The 27,066-nt window shown below is 35.8% G+C and overlaps 1 protein-coding gene across 1 annotated transcript in view; it reads right to left on the bottom strand.

Moving 5' to 3' along the window:
• The window catches only part of LOC113239558, a 115,409-nt gene extending 110,891 nt beyond the window's left edge, over positions 1-4,518 (bottom strand). The window contains exons 1-2 of the mRNA XM_026476619.1: positions 4,491-4,518; positions 3,846-3,999 (exon numbers count right to left, since the gene is read on the bottom strand). Coding sequence (XP_026332404.1) covers positions 3,846-3,999; positions 4,491-4,518 — 182 coding nt within the window. The remainder of the gene's footprint in view (positions 1-3,845; positions 4,000-4,490) is intronic.
• Positions 4,519-27,066: the final 22,548 nt, after the last annotated feature.

The raw sequence follows: 27,066 nt of genomic DNA, 5'->3' as shown, positions 1-27,066 counted from the left end.
TTGTTTGAAAAAACAAATATACGCGATTTAAATCCGGAAAAATAGTTTCATTTCCTATACTTTTAAAAGTGTTATTCTGATCGAGTTCTTAGGTTTTCGCGATTTTTACACATAGGAAATGAAACTGTTTTTCCGGAGATTAGGATTCCTAAGTGTTATTCTGAGTCAATAAATTATTCATTTACTTTCCCATTATTAAGGTACAAATTTGTGTTATGCAAATATGGGTTCCTTGCGCGCAGTGAGGCGTCAGACACCGACCACACTGTGATCCGAGCGCACTAATGCGATTGTCGCCATGCGTTGTAATCGAAAATTAGGACGCGACGCGTCGATTTTGCGCCAGTGTGAGTTGAGCCTAAGAGCTAGACTATTTCTTGTAATATGAACTTTCTTCCTATTTCTTTGTCTCAATTTGTTAACTCCAAGTTTATATATATTTATTATCTTCTGTTAATGCTTCTTCTAATCTTTTTTAATAGTCTATACATGGCTTTGGTTGAATCCGTATAACAGTATTAAACTAATCACTTGGGAAAAAATATATAATATATACAGTGTGAAAACACGATTCTTAAAAACTTTCACAATGGAAAAAAAAACACAAACTTAACTCGAAATTTTACAACGAAACCGCTGTATTCAATAGGTGTTTTACATACAACAATGTTTTTTTTATAGCAATTGAATTAAATACAACACGTATACTAAACGATATACATTTTTGAAATGGATTTAATTTCATTTGAAAAAAAAGGAATATAAGCTAGTGCCATGAAAAATGAACCGCATTAATACGGGAAAAATTTATAATTTAATTTTAATTAAAATATAAAAAGATTTAATATCAACTCTCAACAGCCACGACTATCAACGAAAAACGTTAGTTCCAACCATTGACTTACAAATAAATGGACGACGGGTCTAATACAAAAACCACGAAAAAAATGTCCCAAGTCAACCTATTTAAACGTAGTGACATGTCAAGGAATATGAAAAAGCTAAAACGTTGAATTTCAATTGTAATGTCATCGCAGTACTTTCTAATTTTGATTGCTTCGCTGTCAGTCGAACAAACGAAGACTAAAGCGTGAATGACGCTCTGTATACGATTTTAACGCCCTATTAGTTTTTTTAGCGCGGACCCGACGTCCATATAATTGTAAGTCAATGGTTCCAACGTATAAAACGGTAAATTCAATCAACCAGATTTTGTTCATCCAATTCAATGTAACATACACGTAATAATTTAAATTTATTTAGAAATGGAACACAGAATTAAGTTCGTTACAAGATGGACAATGGAATAGAACGGATGTTGAATACAAGCATAATATAAACGATTACCAAAAAGGGGTTTCAAAAAAGAATTTGGTTACGTGAAAAACGTGTAAGCTATGCTCAATTATAAGTTATAAATAAAATAACTTTTCTCAAACATCTCGGAAAGTTTGTCATTTATGAACCTTACGACTTCTTCCCGGCCAAGGCCTACAAAGTTAGTATGAAAATCTATTACTGTCCGCTACTCTAAACTTTTAAATCTATCGAACGATGAACTATATTATAAACAGGCAAAATAAAAATTAACACAGCGAACTGCCAAGTGTTCGTAATTGCGAGAATTAAAAATATCTGTGTCGCTTACTTTTTTAAAAAAAGGCGGTAAAATAACTCTCTCACAGTCTTTTTTGCATTTTCGTTGCTAAAACGAGTTCTAGTGAGAAAAGCGGTAACGAAAATACAGTAATGGATAGACATTCAACCAAATCATTAGAGATTCAGAAGACTACTATCAATGCACTTGGAAATACAATAACATTTTTTTAGCAATTGTACTAAGAATTTATTTACCAGTTTTTTACTTTTTATATTATCCATCTTCTTCGTTTTTTCTTATTTCCTCACATTGTTTGAGAAAAGCACTATATAAGCCTCGACGGGAACGGGGATTGCTTGACTCGTATTATTACCTACAAGTCTCGCCGGCGCTCGGCCTTGTAACTCATACTCGTCCAGCAATCCCTTACTTCCCGACCTCTGCAATAATGTACTATGCATATTTTTTTTAATACATAGTTGCAAGTTCAGAAAGTACATAAAGTCAGCATAGTATACACGCGTACATGCAATGATTTATGAATTTAAAAAGGTGTGACCGATTGGTTTCGTCATTTTCTGACGAAACAGACTTTCCGCGATTATATTATTGTGTATACCGCCGCAAAAGTAATACGTACCGTTAGACAAGTTTGAGTCGTGAAGATAGGGTATAATAAAATTTTAAGAAAGAAACTAGAAACAAAAGTGATAATAAAAAAAAAATTTAATTTTACGCTGCACTGCTCCGTAGTGGCAGTAAAACTTAAAAATCGAATTAAAATGCCATAAAAACAATGAGGCGATATATCGGATGCGCATTACGAGCTCGAAGCAGTCGAAACAAAATAAAAATATTACAGCGAGAAAAAAATAAACTCGAAAACTTATTTTAATTTTTACAAATATTACCTTAAGATCTTCACTTGTTAAAGCCACCACGAAGATGATGAAAAAGAAGAACTAGATACGAAATAGAGACTTCCTTTATATGTACTTTAAACATTATAATAAATAACTTGATTAAAATTTCTTGCTTTCCCGAGACGCGGATATATAGTAAAACTGAAAGCCCTAGTTGAAAGATTCACAGTAATTTAGCAATGAACTGCAATTACTAACGCAACTAACTATTAACTATTAACGCAAGTGTGATTTTTACTCGGAAGTATTATACTACGTTTTTATTGAAAATATTGGCAGGCGAAAAGGAGTTTCTGTTAAAATATTCTCTGATCCATTTTCTCTGGTAAAAATATTCGCTCTTCTTTATTTCTTTTCTACTAATTCATTTCGTAATAAAGAACAATATGGGACATATAAAAATAAACAAAGTAACTTGAAAAGTATACCTCAGTACCTAACAATAAGAATGTTATTGAGTCTACTTTTGTATAGATAATTAATTTAAGCAATAAAGACTTGTTGTATATTGTAAGAAGAGGATAGAAAGAGTCAGATTGGCTTAGAGGATAATAAAAAAATACTTGCAGGTGAGAAAACAACACAGCGCAATACAATTAGAAAGACTTTAATAAAATACATAGAGGATGTTGATAATAGGATGCAATCATTCATCGAGTTGTTTGGAATCACAAACTAAATGGGATACATGAAAATTTTAAAGTAAAATAAGTAATACGTCTAACGTTGAAATTCCAAAAACTTCTTTTTTAGAAATTTAAATTTGAAACAAATCCTGTAACTATTTGAATATTAAACTCGTAAAATATTGATGATGAACATTCCCTGGCAGATATTGTAAACATATAGAGGTAAAATATTTTGGATATTGAAATAGAACAAACAGCGCCTAATAAACAAACATTGACAAAGTCCATCGCAAAGAATGATACTGTAGTTTTAATGTATTTGCTCTTCCAAAAAGAGACAATTACTTTAGTATAGTCATTATAATTGTAAGTCAATGAGTATAGTATTTTCTATAGTAGGTAATCTCTGTACTAAAAGATTCGACCTTAAAAGTCATTCATCCATGCCAGAGGCGGAATTTTTTTTTTCGAATTTGAATCGATCCACTAGTGAGGTACCCTCTTTCCAACAAAAAAAGAATTAGCAAAATTGGTTCAAAAATTGCCGGAGGTGTCGCGTAACAAACATTAAAAAAAAAAGTACAGTCGAATGGAGAACCTCCTCACTTTAGAGTATAGTATTCAGAAAAACGGCTCAATAGTTGCACAGCACGCTAAAGGAACGCAATTTTAAAGACATCTTTTTATACATACCTAAATATTGGACGACCGTCAGGTTGCTTGAACAAGAGCACCATGTAGACCCGGTCCTCGTTGGTAGCGCTCGTGGTATCGCAGGGCATGACGGCCGCCCGGCCGACGACAACAGTTACCTCGACGGTCGACACTGGAACGAAGTCGACTGCATCTAAATCGATATGCGCTTTTTACACCAATGATCATATACTATGATCAAAGATCGATAAAGGCAGATTATATTCACCTAAAGTCAAGTAATACACATGATTTAAGCCGGATTTATATTTGTCTGACGTGCCGTGTCGTGACGCGTCAGAACGGTATTGGTTTCATATATTTAATATCGTTAGATTTATATATAAATAATAACGCACACACTCAACATAGCCCCGCACTAGGAAAACCCTGTATCGCAGGTGCCATGGACACACACACAGACAACCACAAATTACCACCCAAACTCACGAGAGAAATAATTGTAGGCTATACAACTATTTCTCCCGGCCCGGAAATCGAAACTGGGACCTCTGCGTGTCACGCATGGTAACCGTTCGGTCACGGAGGCAGTTTTGTAATTAATGCGTCGCAATCTGACATGACGGCTTGTGTTGTAGCGGCGGAGCGGCCGCGTCACATCAGATCAGACAAGTGTTCACGCACCAGTGCCGTGTTGTAACGCGTCAGACATTGGAAACGTATGAACTTTCCGAAAGCCATGACGGTATTGTTCCAAAATATCGTCAGAAGATGTCAGAACACGACATGTAGATGTGAACGATTACCATCACGTCAGAGCGCAACGACGCGACACGTCAGACAAATATAAATCCGCCTTAGATAATACCATAGTGTAAGTGAAGTAGCCCGACTCCCGCCTGTTCGGCGTCTCTCGCAGTGTAAGATTGCAGCATCATTCTTTTAATTATACTACGTTTGTATAAAGTTACCCTACTGGTCTTATTAGCAATGGTCTGAATGAAAAATCATTTAATTTGACCAAAATTTAAATGGTCCCTTCTTATAACTGAGTCGATCAGCACTAAAAAAATTTTTGATCAATTTTATTCATAGGAAATGAAACTATTTTTCCGGATTTAAAGCGCGTGTATTTGTTTTTTTTTTGTAAACCTATATACAATATACGCGATTTAAATCCGGAAAAATACTTTCATTTCCAATTTTATTCATTTTTCAATCAATTTTTATCATAAAAAAATTACTGTGTTAAATTTTTTTTTTGGTTTTCACAAAAAAAGACTTAATGGTTTCTAAGACAGTTTTCTTGTATCTTTTATGGTTCCGGTTTTCCTTATACTGTCCCATTAAAAAAAACACTTTGTATATGTATTACTTCATTAAAATTTAGGTACTATATTTGCCTATACCGATCCCTTATTATGGTACATTTATTTATTAATGTAATTAGGCTCTTTAACCCTGCATGAGTCCACGTACAAAGGTTAGAGAGACACACGGTTTCCCAAACAAATTTTATACCGTAACGTCCCAAAGCACAGCTGTGTTCTAATCCAAAATGTATAATATAAATGTATAATAATTCATAAAAAATTTGAAAACCACAGTCGTTACGGACACAAGTGCGTCAATAGGACACGTCACGGGTTAATGGCCATATGAAGCTTTGGTGAAATAACTATTGAATAAGAAAAATTATATGAAATATAAATATGTAACGGATTGTATTGGTCGCATCTGTCTTCTGCAAGTTTTTGTTGCAGTTAGACTTAACGTATTGAAGCCGCGTATGTTAAACCATGTCGTATGCATCATTTGGCAAACTTTTTGGGCATACAGCTAAATAACTTACAAATTTTATTTTTATTTTATTTTACTAAACGAACACAGTCGACACCCAAAATAGATTAACACATTAATTTGCTTAAAACTCGATTTGAACCAGAATACCAACCGGGAGGGTGTACGAATGGCGTGTTTAGAAAAGTAACTGTCAATTAATTATTAATTGGAAAATTTGTGTTGATACAAATATATAGAAGAAAGTACAAAAAAGAAAGAAATAAAATCGATAAAATTTCTTGTTAAAATAAAGTTTTTCTTATTAGTAACATCAACATGTACAAAACTTCAAACGTGAGACCTATAATATATGTAGGTATATAAAAAAGGATATATTTAAGTTAAATAGCAAAATATTGTGTTTTGCCTTACAACAACTTACATGTAAGCTATCGATTGGTTCAGCGGGTTAGACATGAAATCGTAAGAGACAGAGCTACTTTTGCATTTACAATGTTAGTTTGGATCATTAGATGTATCTATTTATTGATAATTCTTGAACAGAATATAACGATAATTCTGAATTCATAAATAACCTATACACATCAATATATTGTCTAATATCAACGCGAGCTCTACCGAAAAAAGTAAATATGCTTCTTTTACAAAATTAACACTTTCATTGAACAGATGGTCTCGTTTTTAAGAAATATACATTAGACCGCATTTACACTGGGGCTTTATCGAATGCTCCACAGTCATTTGGGCCTGCCACGGGAAGTCGTTCTTTTTTACGACAAATAAAAATGGGCTTCAACCAGGCATACATACCAGTGTTGAGTACTCGGGCCAGTATATACGAGGGCGGAATGAGATGCTTTATGACCTAGACCCCATCACTTAAGTATTGGACTATACATTTTTGAAAGTAAGTGGAAGGTGCTTTTATTCGACACGAATTTCATCGCGCCCACCCCGCGCGGCGGAAGAGCGGAGTCCGCGTTGCCGCCGCCCAGCGACCGCGTGCGTCTAACTGTCATGGCAAAATACGCTCTATTCATTTAACTTTTACGTTTTAACTTAACCGTGCACGCGATGCGCTCCTCCTACCGCAAAATGGCGGCTATTTGATTTCGCAAATTAGAAAAGCATTCAGTTTAAATACAAGTTTTTATAAATAAAAATTATTATTCTGCATTGCTAAATAAATACCCTGCGTACTACCAACAAACACATCTCAAATAAAATGCAGTAATACACCGCAAATCCGGCACTTTAAAAGCACTAATGAAATTTTTGGTGTACTTGGATAAATATGATAATATTTCGTTTGAGTGGTTAGAACCACGTTTACCATGAAATTACTCCTTAAAGTATAGTTTATAAACATTTATATTCAGGGTAAACTTAAAAAACGCTACTTACGGTATGTTTTCAATAAATAAACACCGAAATCACCAGCCCAAACAATAACACACACGATTATCGTGACGTATTTTTGAAGTTGTTTATTTTTTTTAAATAACAGACCCAGGCATTAAAAACTTTATGGTTTGCTAGAGTAGTTACCGAAATAGCAATTGATATTAGTTTTTACCTGTTATAACTTCGATATCCGATAAATCGGTATAAAATCATCACCGGCACCTGTAGGTGTGGTATGCGTCTACGGCTGCATGTATCGCGGGAGCGGTTAAATGAGCGTCTCGGGTACGCGGGCGAGACTGGCTTGAATTTGGTCGACGCGGCCTCCGCGCGGTTGTATTATTCAGAGGAATTTAAATGTTCTTGCCTAGTAAACAGAATTCAGATTCGTCATTAGTGTACATGAAGGTGTGGAAACTGGGCGGTCGCCGCGCGGTAACTATCGCCTAGTGTAACTGGGTGCTATGTCGTCATCTAGGTCGAGTCATGAAAAATGTGCAGATGTTGTAAGCGCCACGCATGGCCATAAAAGCTACAGTACACTCAGATCTTTAAATCACAAAGATCTGAGGAGCAATGCCAATGCGCCTGTCACCCTGATACATAAATTGACAAGTCTCGAGTGCCTGTAATTTCACTCTCTTGCCCTTTAAAATCGAAAAGCAGTAATGCTTTATTTATTGATTGGCGACAGAAATAGGTAAGGTGCACTTCTTTCTGGACGAATTCTTTCACTGGGAGATCTATTGCTAATAAAGTAATAGTAGTTAATGTAGGATAACGCTTTCCTACCATACTGGAGTTCCAATTTCGGTTTCCAATGCAGAATCTGTACACAGAATTTCATAAAACATACCCAGTAACAACTTGCAAAATTGTTAAATACGCAAATACGTCCATTCCCAAGAATTTTTACTAATGGATTTGTTTGTCGGTCATCTTAAAGGTTACATGGAAGCGATTAGTATATAGCAACAACGCCGCATCACAAACCATTATTATATATTTGCATCACAAACCGATACCTAGGCCTCCAAAGAAATACCAACAAAATAAAAGACCTCCTAGTGAGCTAACTCAAGGTGAAACCCAAAGAACGAATTTAAGGCGAAGTACTTCAAAGCGACGCCTCACCTCCTACCACCTTTGTTGGAAGGTCAATGCCTCCTAGATTTTAGGAAATGAGGTGTGGGGGTCACCACTCGCGTTCCGCAATCCGCGCGCTCAAAATTAATATGAATATAATAAGAACATGCGGTAAAAATTTGACACAGATCCGATGTCGACAAGCGCCCGATGGTGACTGGCGGAGAAGCGGGCGGAACGGTTGGCGTGCCGTTAAACCGCTGGGCAATACACAAATTTTGGGATAAATGTGAATTTAATAACTATAGGACTTCTGTAGGGGTACAGTTGATGGGGACCTACGGTGGAGTCGGGCTCGGCCTGCGGCGCGAGATCGGATTCAATTCACGGGGTGTGCTCAAGCTCCTCGATGTCACAGCAGTTAGTACTACGGCCGCTTGATGAGGAGTTCGATTCCCGATTTGGCCCAGTTTAAGAAACGAACATTAAATTTCTAAGTTGGTTTTGGTCTGAGTATTCTGGGTTATCGTTGTTTCGATATTCATAGTACAGGAAATTCGGCAGCAGTTTGGCATTTTTTCCCCTGAATACTTCTCTTTGGCATGGCTTTCAAGAAAATGAGATCTAACAGTGAGACCATCGAGGCAACAACGCTATAATAAGTATCTCATTTCCACCACATCGAGAAGTATGCCTTACATTTTTACAATTGTGAGATCTTATACTCGTAATCTATTACGCCTCCGTGTATTATCATCGCCATCGCGATAGCGTGCAAAGTTTGTATGGCAGTCATATTGAAAAATAGCAAAAAATTAACTTCGACCGCTAATTATTATTAAACACTACTAGAGACCTCAACATGTCCAATTTTCAGTTGAATTAGAGCTAATTTTTATAAACGCTTGTTTGGCGGCCATATTCAAAAATGGCGAAAAACCAATTTTCATCACAAATTATAGAAATACAAATAGAAATAGAAAACATTTATTGTAACGCCACATTATAAAAAACAAACACAAAAACAAAGACTAATATAGCTAGAACAGAAATAACACAAAAAACAGCGTAAAAAACATTTGAACAACAAGTTACATAATACTATACTGACATGTGTGCGGCTGTGGCGTGTACACAAGCCTAGGTTGTGACGCTGGTTTTCAATAGTCCCTAGCCGAGTGAGTGAGAGTGACGAACGTATGCGTCCCGAAACAGAAAATAAAATAAAATAAACAACGTAAATACTTATATCATGAGTGTTTATAGTGTTATTGCAGTGTGTACTCTTATATCGAATAAATACTTACATCATCTTTGCAATATATACATACAGGTATAAGTGTGTGTAGTGTGAAAACAAATTAATAAAATATTTAATACATATTTAAAGTACATTACTTCAAATATATTAAACAAGATTATCTATTTTCGTAAAATAAAAGTTCTTTGACTTCAACATTAAACAACTCTTGTTCTTACGCAGTAACTATTTCGACTAATGCTATGTGAATTAACATGTTTAAATGTTTATGATTATTAAGTTAAACAAAAATATACAATTAAAATAATGTATCACTGTTATAAATATAATTTCATTATCATATTTAATTAGAAGTAATTCAATTGACTCTAAAAAATATAAAATAAAATAAAATTAATTAAAGGAGAGCTTGATGCACTCCATATGCCAATTTTCAAAGGGATCTGAGCAATTTTTTTTCTACCGCCAACGAACGCATCTATGACGGACATATTTAAACACTGATTTTGAGCACAAATTATTATCCGGCACTTCTAGAGGCCTTCATGCCAATTTTCAGCCGATTCAGAACAAATCTCTTTCTGCAGCTATTTTTAATGAAAAACAACGCTTATATGGCAGCCATATTAAAAAATAGCGAAAATAAATTTTTGACCCCAAATTATGATTAAGGACTCCTAAACACCCTTGCATGCCAATTTTCAGCCGGCTCGAAGCAAGTTTTTCTTCCGCCGCCATTTTTAAATCGCCATCTTGAATTTTTTTAACCCAGGCAGTTGACCAGTGTTACCCTCTATGACATTCCTTCGAGCACCTCCTACCTATCTAATAATAATAAATATATATATCTAAATAATATATTTTTTTTATTGTTAATCAAAGATTATTTCTTCCAATCACATTTAACGTTAAAATTTAAATAGAAGTGAAAGTTCCGGCTTTAGGGAAGTCGCCTTCAGATTAAGTTAACTTCGAGTTGGAAGTTACCTTCGGGTTGAAAAATTACCTGCGACTTGGAAAGCTACGTTTGCTGAGCTTCCCCCGGGCTCATACGCTTGACTACGTCCGGACTAGGACGAAGCATTTCCGCCGAACGGCTACCAATTGCTGCTTGTCCTGTGGCCCGTATTCTGCGCCGGCAAATATACAGGGGAGTACCATACTCGGGAGCGGAAAACCTAAAGTCTTAAGGCACGTTACCACGACCGTATTAAATTTATGCACCTTTTTTAAAATTTAAATTTTAAATAGATTTTTTTTGTTTTCTCGGTTCAATTTTCTACCTAAAAAGATAAAACTAGGGAATCGAACCCGGTACAATATGCTCGGATAAATTATATCCTATCGTGTATTACATTAGTATGCTATTTAGACAATATCCTTATGTATATCTTATATTCATTCGATCTAACAAAACAGTTTTTGTCCGCTACTCCCATAACTCGCCTTGGGCGAAAATTGTAAGTATACGTATCGAAAATCTACATTTGTTATATTATTTACCGTCCCGGTCACCGTACTATAATGTTCATAGAATAAGAATTGAGAAACTTCAGAAAAGATTCATGTATCACTTAACGTACAGCTGCAATATGGTCAAGAAACTCAACTCATATAGAGATCGTTTCAACCTTTAGGGTTTACTACACTTGAAACAAGACTTGCACGACTTAGTTTATTTGAAGAAATTCGTAACTGGGGTTTTTAATTGTCCAGGTAAATATCGAGTTCTTAAGTTTTCGCGATTGTTACACATAGGAAATGAAATTATTTTTCCGGATTTAAATCGCGTATATTTGTTTTTTCAAACAAACCGAATGTTTTCTTTGTAAAATTAAAAATAAGGTATTTAATTAATAACTATTGTAACTATAGTGAAAAAATAGGGTGGGTTGCATTAATATTAGACATAACTGGTTGAAGACTGTACCACCGCAGTCAACCGTGACCATGGGACCTGTAAAGGGCCCGAAACGTCGGTTTGTTTGAAAAAACAAATATACGCGATTTAAATCCGGAAAAATAGTTTCATTTCCTATGTCCAGGTAAAGTTCAGTTCACCGTTCCAACTCGACCACAGAGAAATCATAATAGGAAGTTGTTTTGCTTTCCAAAACATCGTACTAATATCAAATTGCACTGTCCCCTCTCTCGAATGTATACACTTTATATGCAATATTACAATTAAGCGGATTTGGCAACTATGTGAACTTACTTAAAAGACTTGTATTACACTAGTAGTTATAGATTCTCATTTCTCTCCTAATAAGTATTCTTTTATAGAATGTTAACATTATGTACAAAAAAAAATTAACAGATTATTGTGCACGCGGTGTTCTCCTCTAAGTAATGCGGCAATTGTATTTATGTTTTGTATAAATATGTTACAAACAAATACATAAATTTAGGATAGAATTAACCAATGACAAGGTACAATTTTACAAGCAGCAGAATAAATAAACAGAAGTTGAAGGGAAAATAAACGCAATAGCATATATTGACGAAACCACCTCAACACCCAACATGAGAATCATAAAAACAAGATGATGCCCTTGAAGGTTACTTAATTACCTACCCAAATAACTAACTGCTTCACTATACACGCGTAATCTACGCTATATAGCCGTCACGAATATGGCCAACGGTGATGCTACTTTAAATTGCGGACCCTATTATACCCAGCCGGTTCTGGGTCTGATTCATTCAGTCTGGCTCGGTATGGTGCCCATGTTCAATCTTCAATTCCCGGGAATATTCACTTTGAGGTTTCGGCAACCAAGGTGTTTGCAGCTGCGTGTATATTTATTGAATAATGGACACGCACATGAACTTGTGAACTTATGACTCAGGGTGACGAGTGGTAGTGCCCATAAGATGGTCAACTGTTTCCGTGCCTGAACGGTTACCGTGCTGGACTGCCACCGAGAGGTGCCGGGGTCGATTTCCGGGGCGGGAGAAATATTTATATGGCCTACATTTATTTCTGTCGTGAAAATGGGTGTAATTTCTGGTTGTCTAAGTGTGTGTCCATATCACCCGCGATACAGAGTTTTCTCACTGCGGGGCTATGAGTGTGTCCGTTTTCCATTTATTTATGGAAAGGCGTGCCGCTTACCATGAGGCTTAGCAAGTCGTGGTTGCTCGTTCTGCCACTATGTATCATAAAAAAAATACAAACCCTGTACAAGGAAACATTACGAAACAGGCCTCTGAATCGGAAGCCTAGGCGTTTAGCATTCATTCCGTTGCGGCATTTCCTAAGGTACCTGCACTGATAGCGGAATTGTGGGTAGATGGAATTTATTGCACCAGTTCGCATTTCGAATTGCCGAAATTGTTTCGACACCTGCATTACCTTAGAGGATGGACAAAAGTAAGTGCATTACTCACGCCCCGTTCCTTTGTTGTCTATTGTCATCGTAGACGAGGTAAATAAAGCCAACAAAAAATATCTTTATTAATGATTATGAAGAATAAGCAAGAATCTCTGGAATTTACTCCAGAGCTTTCCCTATTTCACCCCCTTTAAGGTTCATTTTTAACCGACATCAAAAATAAGGAGAGCTTCGACTGTATTTTTTTGTATGTATATTACCGTGAACCGATTTTGATAATTCTTTTTTGCTGGAAAGAGGGTACCTCAGTATTAGTACCATTTAAGAAAATATTCCAGCTCTAAGGGTAGCAAACTAAGGGATGAATCCAGTATCGCGCACCTCAATCAACCGTGACCATGGGACCTGTAAAGGGCCCGAAACATTGGTTTATTTGAAAAAACAAATATACGCGATTTAAATCCAGAAAAACAGTTTCATTTCCTATATGTAACAATCGCGAAAACCTAAGAACTCGATTTAGTCGCTCACCCGATGCGCTCATCCTACCGCAAAATGGCGGTTATTTGGTTTCGCAAATTAGGAAAGGATTCACTTTGAATACAAGTTTTTTAAAATAATAATTATTATTCTACATTGCTAAATAAATACCCTCCGTACTACAATAAAAAAACATCTCAAATAAAATGCAGTAATACACCGCAAATCCTGCACTTAAAAAGCACTAATGAAATTTTTGGTGTACTTGGGTAAATATGATAATATTCCGTTTGAGTGGTTCTAACGTTTACCATGAAATTACTCCTTAAAGTATAGTTTATAAACATTTATATTCAGGGTAAACTTAAAAAACGCAACTTACGGTATGTTTTCAATAAATAAACACCGATATCACCAGCCCAAACAATAACACACACGATTGTCGTGACGTATTTTTGAAGTTGTTTATTTTTTTTAAATGACAAACCCAGGCATTAAAAACTTTATGGTTTGCTAGAGTAGTTACCGAAATAGCAATTAGTATTAGTTCTTTTACCTGTTATAACTTCGATATCCGATAAATCGGTATAAAATCATCACCGGCACCTCTAGGTGTGATATGCTTCCAGAGACGCATTAATCGCGTGAGCGGATAAATTACATTGTCGTAAATGTGTAAATATCTCAAAGACACAGTAGGACCCCGATGGTTAAGTTATCTTAGCGTCACGATTTCGCAGGACAAAGATTCGGGTAGCAGTACTTGTAAAAGAGTTCGTCCAGGGAAAAAATAATGTAATGTAAGCATTACTGCGTTCCGGTTTTGAAGAATAAGAGTGCTGGTGAAATTACAGGCAAGTTATATCTGAGGCTGACGGGCGCAGTACCCTTCAGATATTTGTTATGTAAAGCTCTGAGTGGCATTGTCACTGTTATATTTATATACATATAAATACCGCTTACCGGTGCACTTGTTCGTCCCTTCGCTTGCTATCATTATTGAAATTGAATTCACTCGTAATTTTACTTAATGAAAATATATTAAAACTGCTAGTTACATAGGTCTTTGAAAAATATACGGAAAACAATCGATGACAAGTGAAATTGCTGTCACGAGAGGTCCGTTGCCGCCACATCTCTCGTATTTGCTCGGATGCTGCAAAAAGGGGTGTATACATCCTCCGGCACATTGAAAGCTCGACTTTCAATCAATCTTCATTAGGTGCAGCTTCGGACTCCTTATCTGGTGTATTTATGCACATCTTGTTGACCACCCTTCTCAGAGTTCCTCTACTTGTGAGAACGTCAACAACTCTACTAATACTATCTGGTCCTGGTTAGAGATGAGTGATGCGTACCAATCGCCATTGAAGTGGTAGCGAATTTTCTTCCTTGATGATAATCTTATCTGATCTTTTAAAATCGGCGCCATTATCCCATAGCTACACGCCGAATCTCATTGTAAATGTTAAAAGGTAGTAAGTCTTCTCTCTTCCACAATAACGTTTTATTAGCATTGCCATGAATACAATAACAATGTATCCAGCTAAAAACATTACATTGTACTCTGCTGGCGTCGCATTATACGCTGCAATTGTCCAAGCACTACCAAACTTTAGCCGTGGGGCGACGGCTTAAGAATACATTGTCGCCTCCCCATACATGCCCGTGGGGGTCGTAAGAGGCGACCGAGGGCGTCACAAGTGTCCATCTGCTTAGCATTGTGGTAGGCTCTGTGCCGACTGGATAGCGACCACAGTACACACGGCGGAAAACCCTCCACAGTGAAACGCTTTTGCGAATCGCGTTCAGGGATCAGTTGGTGTACATCCAGTGCATTTGGCCAGACCGGCAAAATGATAGTGACGGAGTGAAGATATTTGTGTTTTCCATCCGTTACTCTCATCTCTGGACTGTATTCGCACTTTCCATCAGGCGCGGTGCAGTCATTTTGTCGAGTCGCAATAAAAAAAAAAACAAAAAAAAAAAAAAAACTTAAAGAGCTGTGCGCAAAATGGGCAGTGGGTTCAAAACCCAATTGTGGACAGAAACGGCCAATGCGGAATTTAGTATAATTCCGTAAAATATCTTTTCTCAAACATACTCGGAAATGTTTGCATTACATTCAAAAAAACGAACACGGAAAGTCTGTCATTTATGGACCATGCGCATTCTTCCCGACTTCAAAATTTTTAAATTTACGTCATTATCATCATCTTAGATAATTTAACTTTGACTCACGCTTGGTGAATTAATTACATGCTAATGAATTCATTTACGTACTAATAATGAACTATATAAACAGGCAAAAGAAATACTCAGCAAGCCAACTGCATATCATAATTGCGAGAATTAAAAAAAAACCATATACCGCTTACTTAAAAAAAAAGAAAATGGCGGTAACATTTAAACTAAAGCGTTTTGGTATTCTTTTGTTTTCTCGACTTTTTTATATTTTGGTCGCGAAAATGAGCGCTAGTGAGAAGAGCGATAACGAAAATCATTACAAATTCAGCAGACTACTTATTATTAATGTGCCTGAAAAAACAATAACTTTTTTTTCGCAATTGTCCTAACATCTCAAATATTACTTTTAATTTTTTCTATTATACATCTTCCTCTGTTTAGTTTTATATTATTTCCTCTTACATTGCATTGTTAGAGAAAAATTCTGTACATGCCTCGGCGTGAACGGGGATTGCTTGACTCGTATTAATAAAAGGTATCCCTGTCCCTCATACGCGCCCATCCCTTACTTCCCGGGCTCTGCAATAATGTACTATTTTTAGACGAAAACGAGGCAACTCCAGACCTTGCAATCCTATGGATTCTCAGTACTTAGGATGCAACATACCGTTAAGATCGATTCAAGTGTACACGATCTAACGATTTTTTGAATCGAATTATTTCAACGCGATAGTCAAGCGAATCGATTCCACAGACGAGCAAATCTAATAGTCTAGATCAGAAATTCAGAAAGCAATGATGAAATTATATCGGTCAATTTATACAAACAACACGATTTACAACAAATAACTTAGTTATAATTTTTAAGTTTATTGAATATTACGATATCTGGCTGGATTTTAACCAACCAACGTCTTCTGGCAAACCGATGGACGACAAGGGCTGACCAAAGAACTTTGCCTTTTCGCAAGGAAAAGTACATATAACCTATTTCAACAACTTGACTTTTTTTTTAATTAATTTGTTTTTCTTTTTTACTAATATAATAATTATAAATAGTAAGAGGAAAGCCCCTGGGTCAAAGCAAAATGACGATTTTGCCAGGGATTGTCGTTAATTCACACTTAACATTATCTGCCTGCATAGCTCATTCCCGATAGGTATAGACTGTCACGTCTGTCCACGGTACTATGCATCGAGTATATAACCAGACACAGAGACGAAATAAGGGCCATCCGTGTCTGGCATCTCATCAGGCAAATGGGTCTTATATCACTTTTACATCAACTCTCGTTTCCACTGGAATTACAAATTAGAAAGCTGAAATAGTACAGCGCCAACAACCGACCTGTGTGTACGTCTCCGAAAGATTCTGTATTTATTGTAATAAAAATAATATCTCTAATTATGAGGGGCTGATGCATTCGGTGATGTGTGAAAACCAGCAAAACATATAATTACAAAACAAACGGAATCACATTTCATTGGTAATTAAATATTAAATAAGTAATTTTTTAATTTTCGTCCATTAAAGCAAAACTAAGCTAAATTGGTCGACCCATCAATTGTTTTGAAATCGGGCTGGCCAATCGGAGCACAGTTGTCACACTAATAATAACGCAGAATAGTTAAACAAATTAAATGACATTTCGTCTCTATTTCTGGTTATATACTCGATGGTACCTTTGTATTGGCCAGTTCGAATTCGAAACAATTGACGGGTGTCGTCAATTGTTTCACTTTAAATCGACCAGTTAACTTGAGCTTTGCTATAATGGACGAAAATTGCAAAATTAGATATTTTACATTTAATTACCGATGAAATTTGATTCCGTTTGTTTTGTAATTAGATGTTTTGCAGTTTTTCCCCACACCACCGAATGCAACAGCACGCCATTGTTATAAATATTATCTTTATTACAATAAATACAGAATATTTTTGGAATATACAGAGACGTACACACAGGTCAGTTGTTGGCGCTGTACTATTTCAGCTTTCTAATTCGTAATTTCATTGCAAACGAGTATTGATTTTTTATAAGCGATGTATCACTGATGAGTTACCAGTAATGTGTCGCCCTTACTTCTTTTTATTTATTCTTTCTTTCTTCTATTCTATTATCCTCTATTTCTGGTTATATACTCGATGTACTGTACGAATACTCTTAGACAAAATTCAACTATAAAACAAAACACCATCACTGTTGGTAGTGTTTATTTGGAACGTATAGTTGTTGTGAACGTTCGTGTCTGTAGATTGAAGTCGTTGGGCTGTACGGAGTATAGTTACCTTACTACCTCCCAAATAGAAAAGTCGAAGGCCACTTTTCCGAAGTCGTACATACGATACGGCGACGCTTGATCGACACTTTTAGTTATAAAGCGCTATTGAATGCCCGTGGCAAAGGCAATAAGGTTTACCGACCGTTGGCGGTACACGTGCATTATATTCCTACATACGACCCTCCAACTTTCATAGAAACATGTTCCTGAAATTGTATTTCTTTAAACCCGCTCTGCAGAGGCAACTTGAATTCTTTTCGGAATCGAATAAGTTTCACAAGTTTCAGACTTTCCAGAAATCCTATCAAATAGCAAACATTTACTTCTGCACCTGCTCTGTGTTTGTATAACATTATAGAATCTTTTTGGATGCTATTTATTTTACCACCACACCATATTACACCCACCTTTATTACGTAACTAATGGGACATTATTACATAGGCTGACTGCAAAGTCGTGATGCAGACCGACGAATTGTTTCTAAATCATTGAATGACTACCGTAATGTCTTTTTATAATACAGTCAACTATTTGATTCAATTATGACAAATCATAATAATAAATGAAGCAATTTTTAAGTTATTGAATGTCACGATGTTGACCATCATGGCATTCAACTGAAATTACACTACTAGTTTATTATAGTTATTAATATAAATATCAATACTTGGAAGACTGGCGTTGGAATGTAGCCGGATCGAAATATTTTTTTCCAAGTGTTCAATCTTAGTACTAATAACAAAAATATAAACAAAGCAATTTCATAACATTTCAGGTACCATGGTAACAGGAAATTATTTTTCTAATTGCATGATGGAAATCCTGTACCGCGGGTGTTATGGACACACACATAGACAACCACAAATTTTACCCAAACTCACGAGAGAAATTAATGTCAGCCATACAAATATTTCTCCCGGCCCGGGAATCGTTCTCGGTATTTCTGCGTGGCAGACCAGCATGATCACCGTTCGGCCACGGAGGCAGTTAATTCATCTAAGTACTCGTATTTATATAGTTCGTAATAATGTAATGTTTTTGATATTGTTACTGTCTTATGTCATTCTAGTTTCCTTGTGCACGTACGTGTTTTTCTTTTATTAATGTGAATTGTGTGTTTTTGTTGTGGAATTAACATCATTTCATATAGAATAAATAAATAGTAAAATCGGTAACGATAGAAACTATAATTCTGAACAAAGACATGAACTTTACCAACTTCAATATAGCAATCAACTTTCATATAGGTGTCCAATTCATTTTTATATTATAGTCGAGACCATTGTGAGAGCACTCCTGTTTCTTAGGCGAACATTTTCAAGTTCTAGTTAGTTAAAATTTGCAGTGCCGATATTACGGCAATACAAGACGATGGTTGAACTAGAATTGTTCTTCTCATGTCCTAAGTGCTTTCCTCACGTAGACTCTACAGATGTAATTGCGTGGGTATTACTCCGCATAATTTGGTAGACTATATGTGAATATATACACAGATACGAATTTAATTTTACTTCTTAGTGTAAGCGAATAAAATTGGGCAGGCTGCCCAAGATGCTGACTGCTTTCTCGCTTTGTATATAAATATGCTAAATTTGTTGGCTACATTTTCTACTCTGTTTTTGGACTCAGAAAGTCACCAATGACGAAGTTCTGCGGCTAGTTGGACAGAAGCGTAAACTTTTGCAGACCATCAAACAGAGAAAAGTTGCATATCTGGGTTATGTACTTAGGCATGACAGATACGAGCTTCTGCAACTAATAATGATGGAAAAAGTCGTTGGTAAAAGGAAAGCTGGTCGTAGGAAAAAATCGTGGCTGAGGAACATACGAGAGTGGACGGGAATAACGAGTGCCGCCCAACTGTTCAGCCTCGCCAGGAATAAAGATAAATATGCTGAGCTGACTGCCAACCTTCAGTAGTTGGAGAGGTTAGAAGAAGAAGAACGGAAGAGAAACGGGAAGTACTGTTTTGTTAGATCAAATGGACTTACAAAGAAGTCTAAAACTTATTAAAAAAAAATTATTATATTAAAAAAAAACAAAAACCCGACTGCTAAAATATTTAGCTGGAAAGATAAAAAAAATTGCCCCATCCCATTGACTTACAATTATATGGACGTCGGGTCCGCGCTAAAAAGTGTCCGAACTTATAGGGCGTTAAAATCGTATACAGAGCGTCATTCACGCTTTAGTCTTCGTTTTAGTCGACAGCGAAGCAAGCAAAATTAGACAGTACTGCGATGACATTACAATTTAAATTCAACGTTTTAGCTTTTTCATATTCCTTTACATGTCACTACGTTTAAATAGGTTGACTTGGGACATTTTTTTCGTGGTTTTTGTATTAGACCCGTCGTTCATTTATTTGTAAGTCAATGCCCCATCCTCTCTATTTTGATTATTTTTATAGCCTATGACACTCCCACATTCAAGACGAATCTAACGACATCTAATATGTCAAAATCCATCAAGCCGTTTAGGCTGTATATCGTGAAAAAAAAATGAACACAAATGTGTAGGCATGTAACGCAGTCCCGCAGTCGGGCAAAAATATACGATACACCTAAGGGTGTTGTCTAAAAAATATACTAATTTGTTATACAATAAAAAGTGTTAAACGAATTATTTAAAATAAGATATCTTTTCACCTCACTAGCTCGGAAAGGCTTCTGCGCGCAATAGCGTTTCTTGCGCGCTAGCGTGGAAAAGGTTTTTGAAATTCGAACTTGACGACGGACTGTGGTGCACCTAACTTTTTCTTTCAATGAAAAGAAAAACGTAATGTCACGATCAACTACGCGATTTTTCGTACATTATTTATGTAATATGAATCAGTTGGTACATTTTATTATTATTATTGTTGATATTAAATTGACAATGATAACTAATTTTGTTTATTACATTATTTTAATTCGTCGTAGAACTAAACTGATCTTTTAAAGTTCAACTGTTTTTCTTTCATCGACCATTTTTCTCACTATAGTGAGGTGAAAAGTGTGTTTCGCTCGGCAGCAAAGCTGTTTTGCGACTCGTGGCTTGACACCCTCGCTACCACCTCGTTACGCTCAGGATTCTATTTTTGATCTCAGAAGCCTTCGCTTGATCACGTTTCAATGCAAGCTCTCGCGTCAAAAAACGACTTTGCAGCCTTGCATGACAAATAACTATCTTCATCTTATTTGCTAGAAGATGTTCGTTCGAATCCAGCCGGATCAAAGAATTTTTTTCTAAGTGTTCTATCTTTGTATTAATAATATAATAGTTTGATATGGGATCGGCAGCATGTGTGTTCAAAGACTGTTTTCGTTACCTTGCTGTACCAATAAAGTAACGTATAGCCCTACCTTTCGGATGTGTCGAACTTAACAATGATATTAATAAAGATGTAGATATGTACTCTCAGAGTCATTAATCGTAGAAATGTACTCTCAGAGTCATTAATCATTTATTAGTTACTGTCAACTGTGACTTACAAATAAATGGACGACGGGTCTACTACAAAAACCACGAAAAAAATGTCCCAAGTCAACCTATTTAAACGTAGTGACATGTAAAGGAATATGAAAAAGCTAAAACGTTGAATTTAAATTGTAATGTCATCGCAGTACTGTCTAATTTTGCTTGCTTCGCTGTCAGTCGAACAAACGAAGACTAAAGCGTGAATGACGCTCTGTATACGATTTTAACGCCCTATAAGTTCGGACACTTTTTAGCGCGGACCCGACGTCCATATAATTGTAAGTCAATGGTTTACTGTTCACTAATATTGAGTAGTGTTTCTGTTTTATAGCTTTTAAAAATACTAGTAAGTTTCTCTTTCTCTTTAAGTCTCATTTTAAAGTAGGAAACAAAGCCCATGTTAATGTGTATCCGTATATCCCTTATTTTTTTATTATATGTATTTATTTATTATTTTATACATCTACCTATTTTAGTTTAGATTAGCTGCGCCAAATACGGAAATAAATAAAAAATAAGTAACTAGTACAGTAATTACACAAAAACCAATTGAATATCATTGTGAAGAAAAATCCAGACTTTGACAAGATGGCCGCCATACAAATTTCAAAGCCTCCTATCACGGAAACTATTAGATATAGGTAGAAGGTGCTCGAAGAAATGTCATAGAGGGTAACACTGGTCAACTGACTGGGTTAAAAAAATCGAGATGGTGATTTCAAAATGGCGGCCGAAGAAAAACTTGCTTCGACCCGGCTGAAAATTGGCATGCGATGGTCTTTAGGAGTCCTTAATCATAATTTGGGGGCAAAAATTTCGTTTCGCCTTTTTTAATATGGCTGCCACATATGCGATTTTTTCGTTAATAAATACCTGCCGAAAGAGATTTGCTCTGATTCGACTGAAAATTGGCATGTGAAGGCCACTAGAAATGCCGAATAAAAAACTAATTTGGAGCACAAATTATGCTCAAAATAAGTTTTTCGCCATTTTCAAATAAGGGCGTCATAGAAGCGTTCGTTGAAAATTGGCATATAAGGCTCTCTAGGAGTGCTTGATAATAATTTGTGATCAAAATTGGTTTTTCGCCATTTTTAAATATGGCCGCCATACAAACTCTTTTAGCGGCAGATAAAAATTTGCACTAATTCGATTGAAAATGGGCATGTCGGGGTCTTTATGAGTTTTTAATAATAATTAGCGGTTAAAATTTATTTTTCACCATTTTTCAATATGGCTACCATACAAACTTTTTTGGTGATAGATACAAATTTCTTCTAATTCGACTAAAAATGACATGACATCATAATTTGGGGTAAAAATTTTGTTTCCACTGTTTTTCGATATAGTTCATTTACCATAATTTATTTATATAACTTGCTTTGCTCGGACCGAAAATAAGCACGAAAAGATTTCTAAGATTGTTTGATAATAATTAGTGGTCATAATATATTTTTGTGATTTTTAAATATGGCCGCCATTAAAGAGCTATTTAATTTTTTTAAAACAAAGTCCTAAGTGACGAGGCCACAGGCCGAGATCCGCGGAGGGCGAAGCCCGAAGCGTCCGCATGCCTTCGTATGGAGGTAATTTCAACTCATCAATCTCAACCATATCTGTTAGATTCCATGTTCTGAAAGCTATGCCAAAGAGAAGTATTTAGGAGGAATAAATGCCAAACTACTGCCGAACTTCCTGTACTATGAATACCAAAACAACGATAATCCAGAATATTCAGACCAAAACCATCTAGCGCCCATAGTACTAACTGCTGTGTCACAGAAGAGCATGAGCACACCCCGTAAACTGAACCCGAACACGCGCCGCAGGCCGAGCCCGACCCCACCGTAGGCGGGGTACAGGGCTCGTTAATTATAAAAATAAAGTGCCAGACAAGCACACCAAAGGTCTAAGAAGTTCCCCCTTGAGTACCAGAGCAACAAAAATAATCGCAAAAAGCGCAAAACACAGGGCAGAACCAATTTAAATTGCACTACTTTCCCGCACAGGTCCTACCGAGACCGCTAAAAAAAGGTTAAATTATGATAGCAATGTTCATATGAACCGTTGGGCACATAATTACGCAGGCGCTTTCTTTTGTTACCGCACAGAGTTATGACCTTATAAAGCGATCTATTTAAACATTTTTATTTTTGTATAAAAACTGAAATATGACAAATTGTTAAAAATCATGGAACAAAAGTTGTTGTTTATAATTTATTTATTTATTTCTTGTATAGGAAAGCCAACATGATGCATATACAACAATAGCAAACGTGCAATCCTTTACAAAATTTAAAGGTACACCATACGTATTGGCTAACACAGCATGCTGTTCAGATTCAAGTATATATGAAATTTAATTTTTCAATTACATTTTATAATTACAATCCCTACTTTAAAAAGAAAAAGTAAAAACAATATAATCCCTACGTTAGAATGAGAATATAAATAAACGATTTGGTACTAAACAGATCATTCAGTATTTTGAATAAAATATTTTTATCAGTCATTAAATATGTCGATATTCATGACTTTAAATACATTGTATAATATTAGTAATATAGTAGTATAGTGTATAATATTAGTAATATAGTAGTATAGTGTATAATATTAGTAATATAGTCCTGTGATATTTGTTAGTGTTTTGAAAATAACCCTGTGTATTTTGTAAAAACACTCCACTAGTTCAATCCAACGTTCAATTATTATAAGTGAAATTAAAAAAAAATGTAAAAAATATATATATATTAAGAAAATTAGATTAGATTAGATTACTCCACTAGTTATTAATAATTATTAATACTATTATATCTAATAATTAATACTCTTATAATTATAATAAACTAGTGTAGTATTTTTTTTCCATTTACACATGCATAACGTTTGAGTTTAGTGTATTGCCATGCTAAAGTTTCTAAATTTAAACTCGAAAGAACCGGTATATCAATCACAATATACTGCATTACAAGACGCCAATTTTTTGTTCGTACATAACAACATGTATTCTGATTAATTAATAGTTTATTAACTTCGCATCATTCAGTCAATTTAGATAAATTATCTTGAATTTTATTAGCGACATCAATTGAAGTTACCTCTTTGTATACTTTTAAAATATCTGCATACAGCTGAAACTTACTATAGTGGAATATTTATAGATATCGTGTATATATATGTTGAACAAAATGATGATTTGATACATACGTGGAGATACTACGCTTTCCACATTTTAATCCTTAATGCAGTGAGCAGCAATGGAACGTTTTATCGGTTGTTACGAATGTTTTTCCGTTAATCTTATCCAAAAAGCGAAAATCACAAACAAGCATTTTATCACGAACCACCCTAACGAAGTATAGCGACGTTGATACTCGGCATAATTACATTGTCGTCATATCCGGTCAGGGCGATTGGGGAGCACAAATTGTTCAGGATATTGGACACGCATCGCTGACAACGGGTTTCTGGACGTTGCATTACATATTGTTAAATCACGAGAACTGGTTCAGAGAGGACGACTTTTTTGATTAATGATTCTGGGAAAATGGAAAAATAAGACCAGAGAGTTTACGGCTCCAGGGTTAATAAAAAGAACCTTTTGTTTTGCATAAAACTGAGCATTGAATAAGCCACCACACTTATATCGACATGGTGTCGCATTAAGTCAGAAAAAGCTTCATGTCCTTGTAATAAGAGCAAAAAAGTCGTCGTGCGTTATGCGTAAGACTTGCCAACTTATCTCACTTGACTCAGGGTGACGGGAGCAGTGACAGTGTCGCTCAGATCATTGCGATTTAAATCTCTGAGTGATATTGCAACTGCTATGGACAGGCGTGTCGCTTAATAATTGGTATTATACGAAAAAAAAAACTTTGGTTTAAAGCCCCTCTTGCTACTTGCGCAGCAGTTTAAGTTTGGTGGAAACTACGAGATTACGGGACTTTTTTATTACTCATCAAACTTTTCTCCAGAGGTTATCTTTATTGTCGACTAAGCAATTGCTCGAGATGAAAAACCCGGAGGCCGTACAAAAGTGTACTTGTAACACTTGATTCATTACCAAACAACAAAGTTCACGAAGTGAAAGTACTTCCGAATTACGTTCAAGTTGAGAAGTAACAAAGACGAAAACATTAAATGGGTAATTTTCAGGTCAGTTTTCTCTTCCTAATTTTGGTGGCAATTTTTATAATTAAGTATTCTATCGAGTATGCTATCGTCAAATATGAACAATATTTCAAGATATTACACAAATTCAAATCAAATTTTATATATTACGTCGTGATTAAAAAAAATACAACGTTCTAGAGTATTTGAACTGTAAAAATTGCCACCTAAATTAGATGGAGAAAACTTGTCTGAAAATTACCGCTTAGAATATCATCATGAAGTATTACTTAATATTCGAGTGGTAGTACTCTGAGATATTTTTTTATTACTTTTTATTTTTATTTATTTATTTATTTCACGCGCCCCTTACAATATATACCTTAAGGACTAACATACATACAATATAATAAAACACTCTTTCTAACTAATCTACACGAATTGCACTTGTCGGCGACGTGTGACGCAATCTGGTGTCAGGTAACCGGCCGCGGAACCGCCGATATAAGACACCTTTCGGCCAAAATTCTTCCTTCATGAAGCAATTATGATAGCAAGTTACAGGGCAAACGATTCGTGAGCCTGATGTTAAGCGACACGCCTGCCCGTAACAATTGCAATGTCATTCAAAGCTATAAGTCACAAACATCTGAAGGACAATGCCGCTGCGCCTGGCACCCTGAGACATAAATTGACAAGTCCCATGTACCTGTAATTCCGACAGCACCCTTACTTTTCAAAACCGGAACGCAATAATGCTCTCATCTCTGCTTGGCGACAGAAATAGGTAAGGTGGCAGTATTACCCTCGACCAACTCGTTTACAACTATCTCCACTGCTACTGCAAACTGAAATCTTGAAAAGCTGAATCCACTAAACCCTTTAATTCCGTCTAAATGCGATTACAGAAGAAGGAGTCAGGAATACAAGGTTTAGCATGAACATGAAAATTATCTTACAAAAACAGTTAGCTCTTTCATATAGCGACAGCTCAGAACTTATAGTTCTAAATGTCACACTACGTGACTCAACGGCGATGAGCCTCACATTCTAGCAGTCGACACTCCTGCTTGACAACAATAACTGTAGTATCTAACTGTCACACTGTTCCACACTCCACAGCGACGTGTTTCATAAACTGTGTAATATTAGCCGTATCGTAGCATTCGTTATTTACAGGAATTATTAACAAAACTTAAATGTACCTACTTAAGTTTCAACACGACAATATTTAATTATAACTCCACTTTAACGTTTAACATTAATTAACTCTCTTATATATTATTTATAGAAATGCACAGCTAATGAAATTAACCATTAATTGTTGTTGCAAGAAGGAAGAACATACCTTGTTAGGCAATTTAGATTACGCAGTTTACCAATTGTTGTCGTTTATGTTAGCATGGTGATTTTATCTATTTCGTCACAAATATTGTAAATGTAAATATATAAGTAAATGGATTATCAAACGGTAATAAATTCGACTCTGGCTTCCTCTGTTTTTTCATATACCTAATATATTGCAGCGGTATAAGGTGTACTTTCGTTGTTACAAAAAGCCTTTTGACTGCCTCCGTGGCCGAACGGTTACCATGCCGGACTGCCACGTAAGCTGTCCCGGGTTTGATTCCCGTGCCGGCAGAATTATTTGTATGGCCTACATTTATTTCTCTCTTGAGTTTGGATGTAATTTGTGGTTGTCTATGTTTGTGTCCATGGCACCCGCGATACAGGGTTTCCCTAGTGCGGGTCTATGAGTGTGTACGCGTTTTTATATTAATATTATAACTTGTAAAATTGTATTAAAAAACAAATCAACAAGAACACAAATATTTCAGCTTCATTTTTAGT

Source organism: Hyposmocoma kahamanoa, unplaced genomic scaffold (genome assembly GCF_003589595.1).
Source record: "Hyposmocoma kahamanoa isolate Upper Pololo Valley unplaced genomic scaffold, ASM358959v1 99879, whole genome shotgun sequence".
In the NCBI taxonomy this organism is placed as follows: domain Eukaryota; kingdom Metazoa; phylum Arthropoda; class Insecta; order Lepidoptera; family Cosmopterigidae; genus Hyposmocoma; species Hyposmocoma kahamanoa.
The sequence above is the reverse complement of the archived record's forward strand: the minus strand, read 5'-3'. Positions and strand labels throughout refer to the sequence as shown.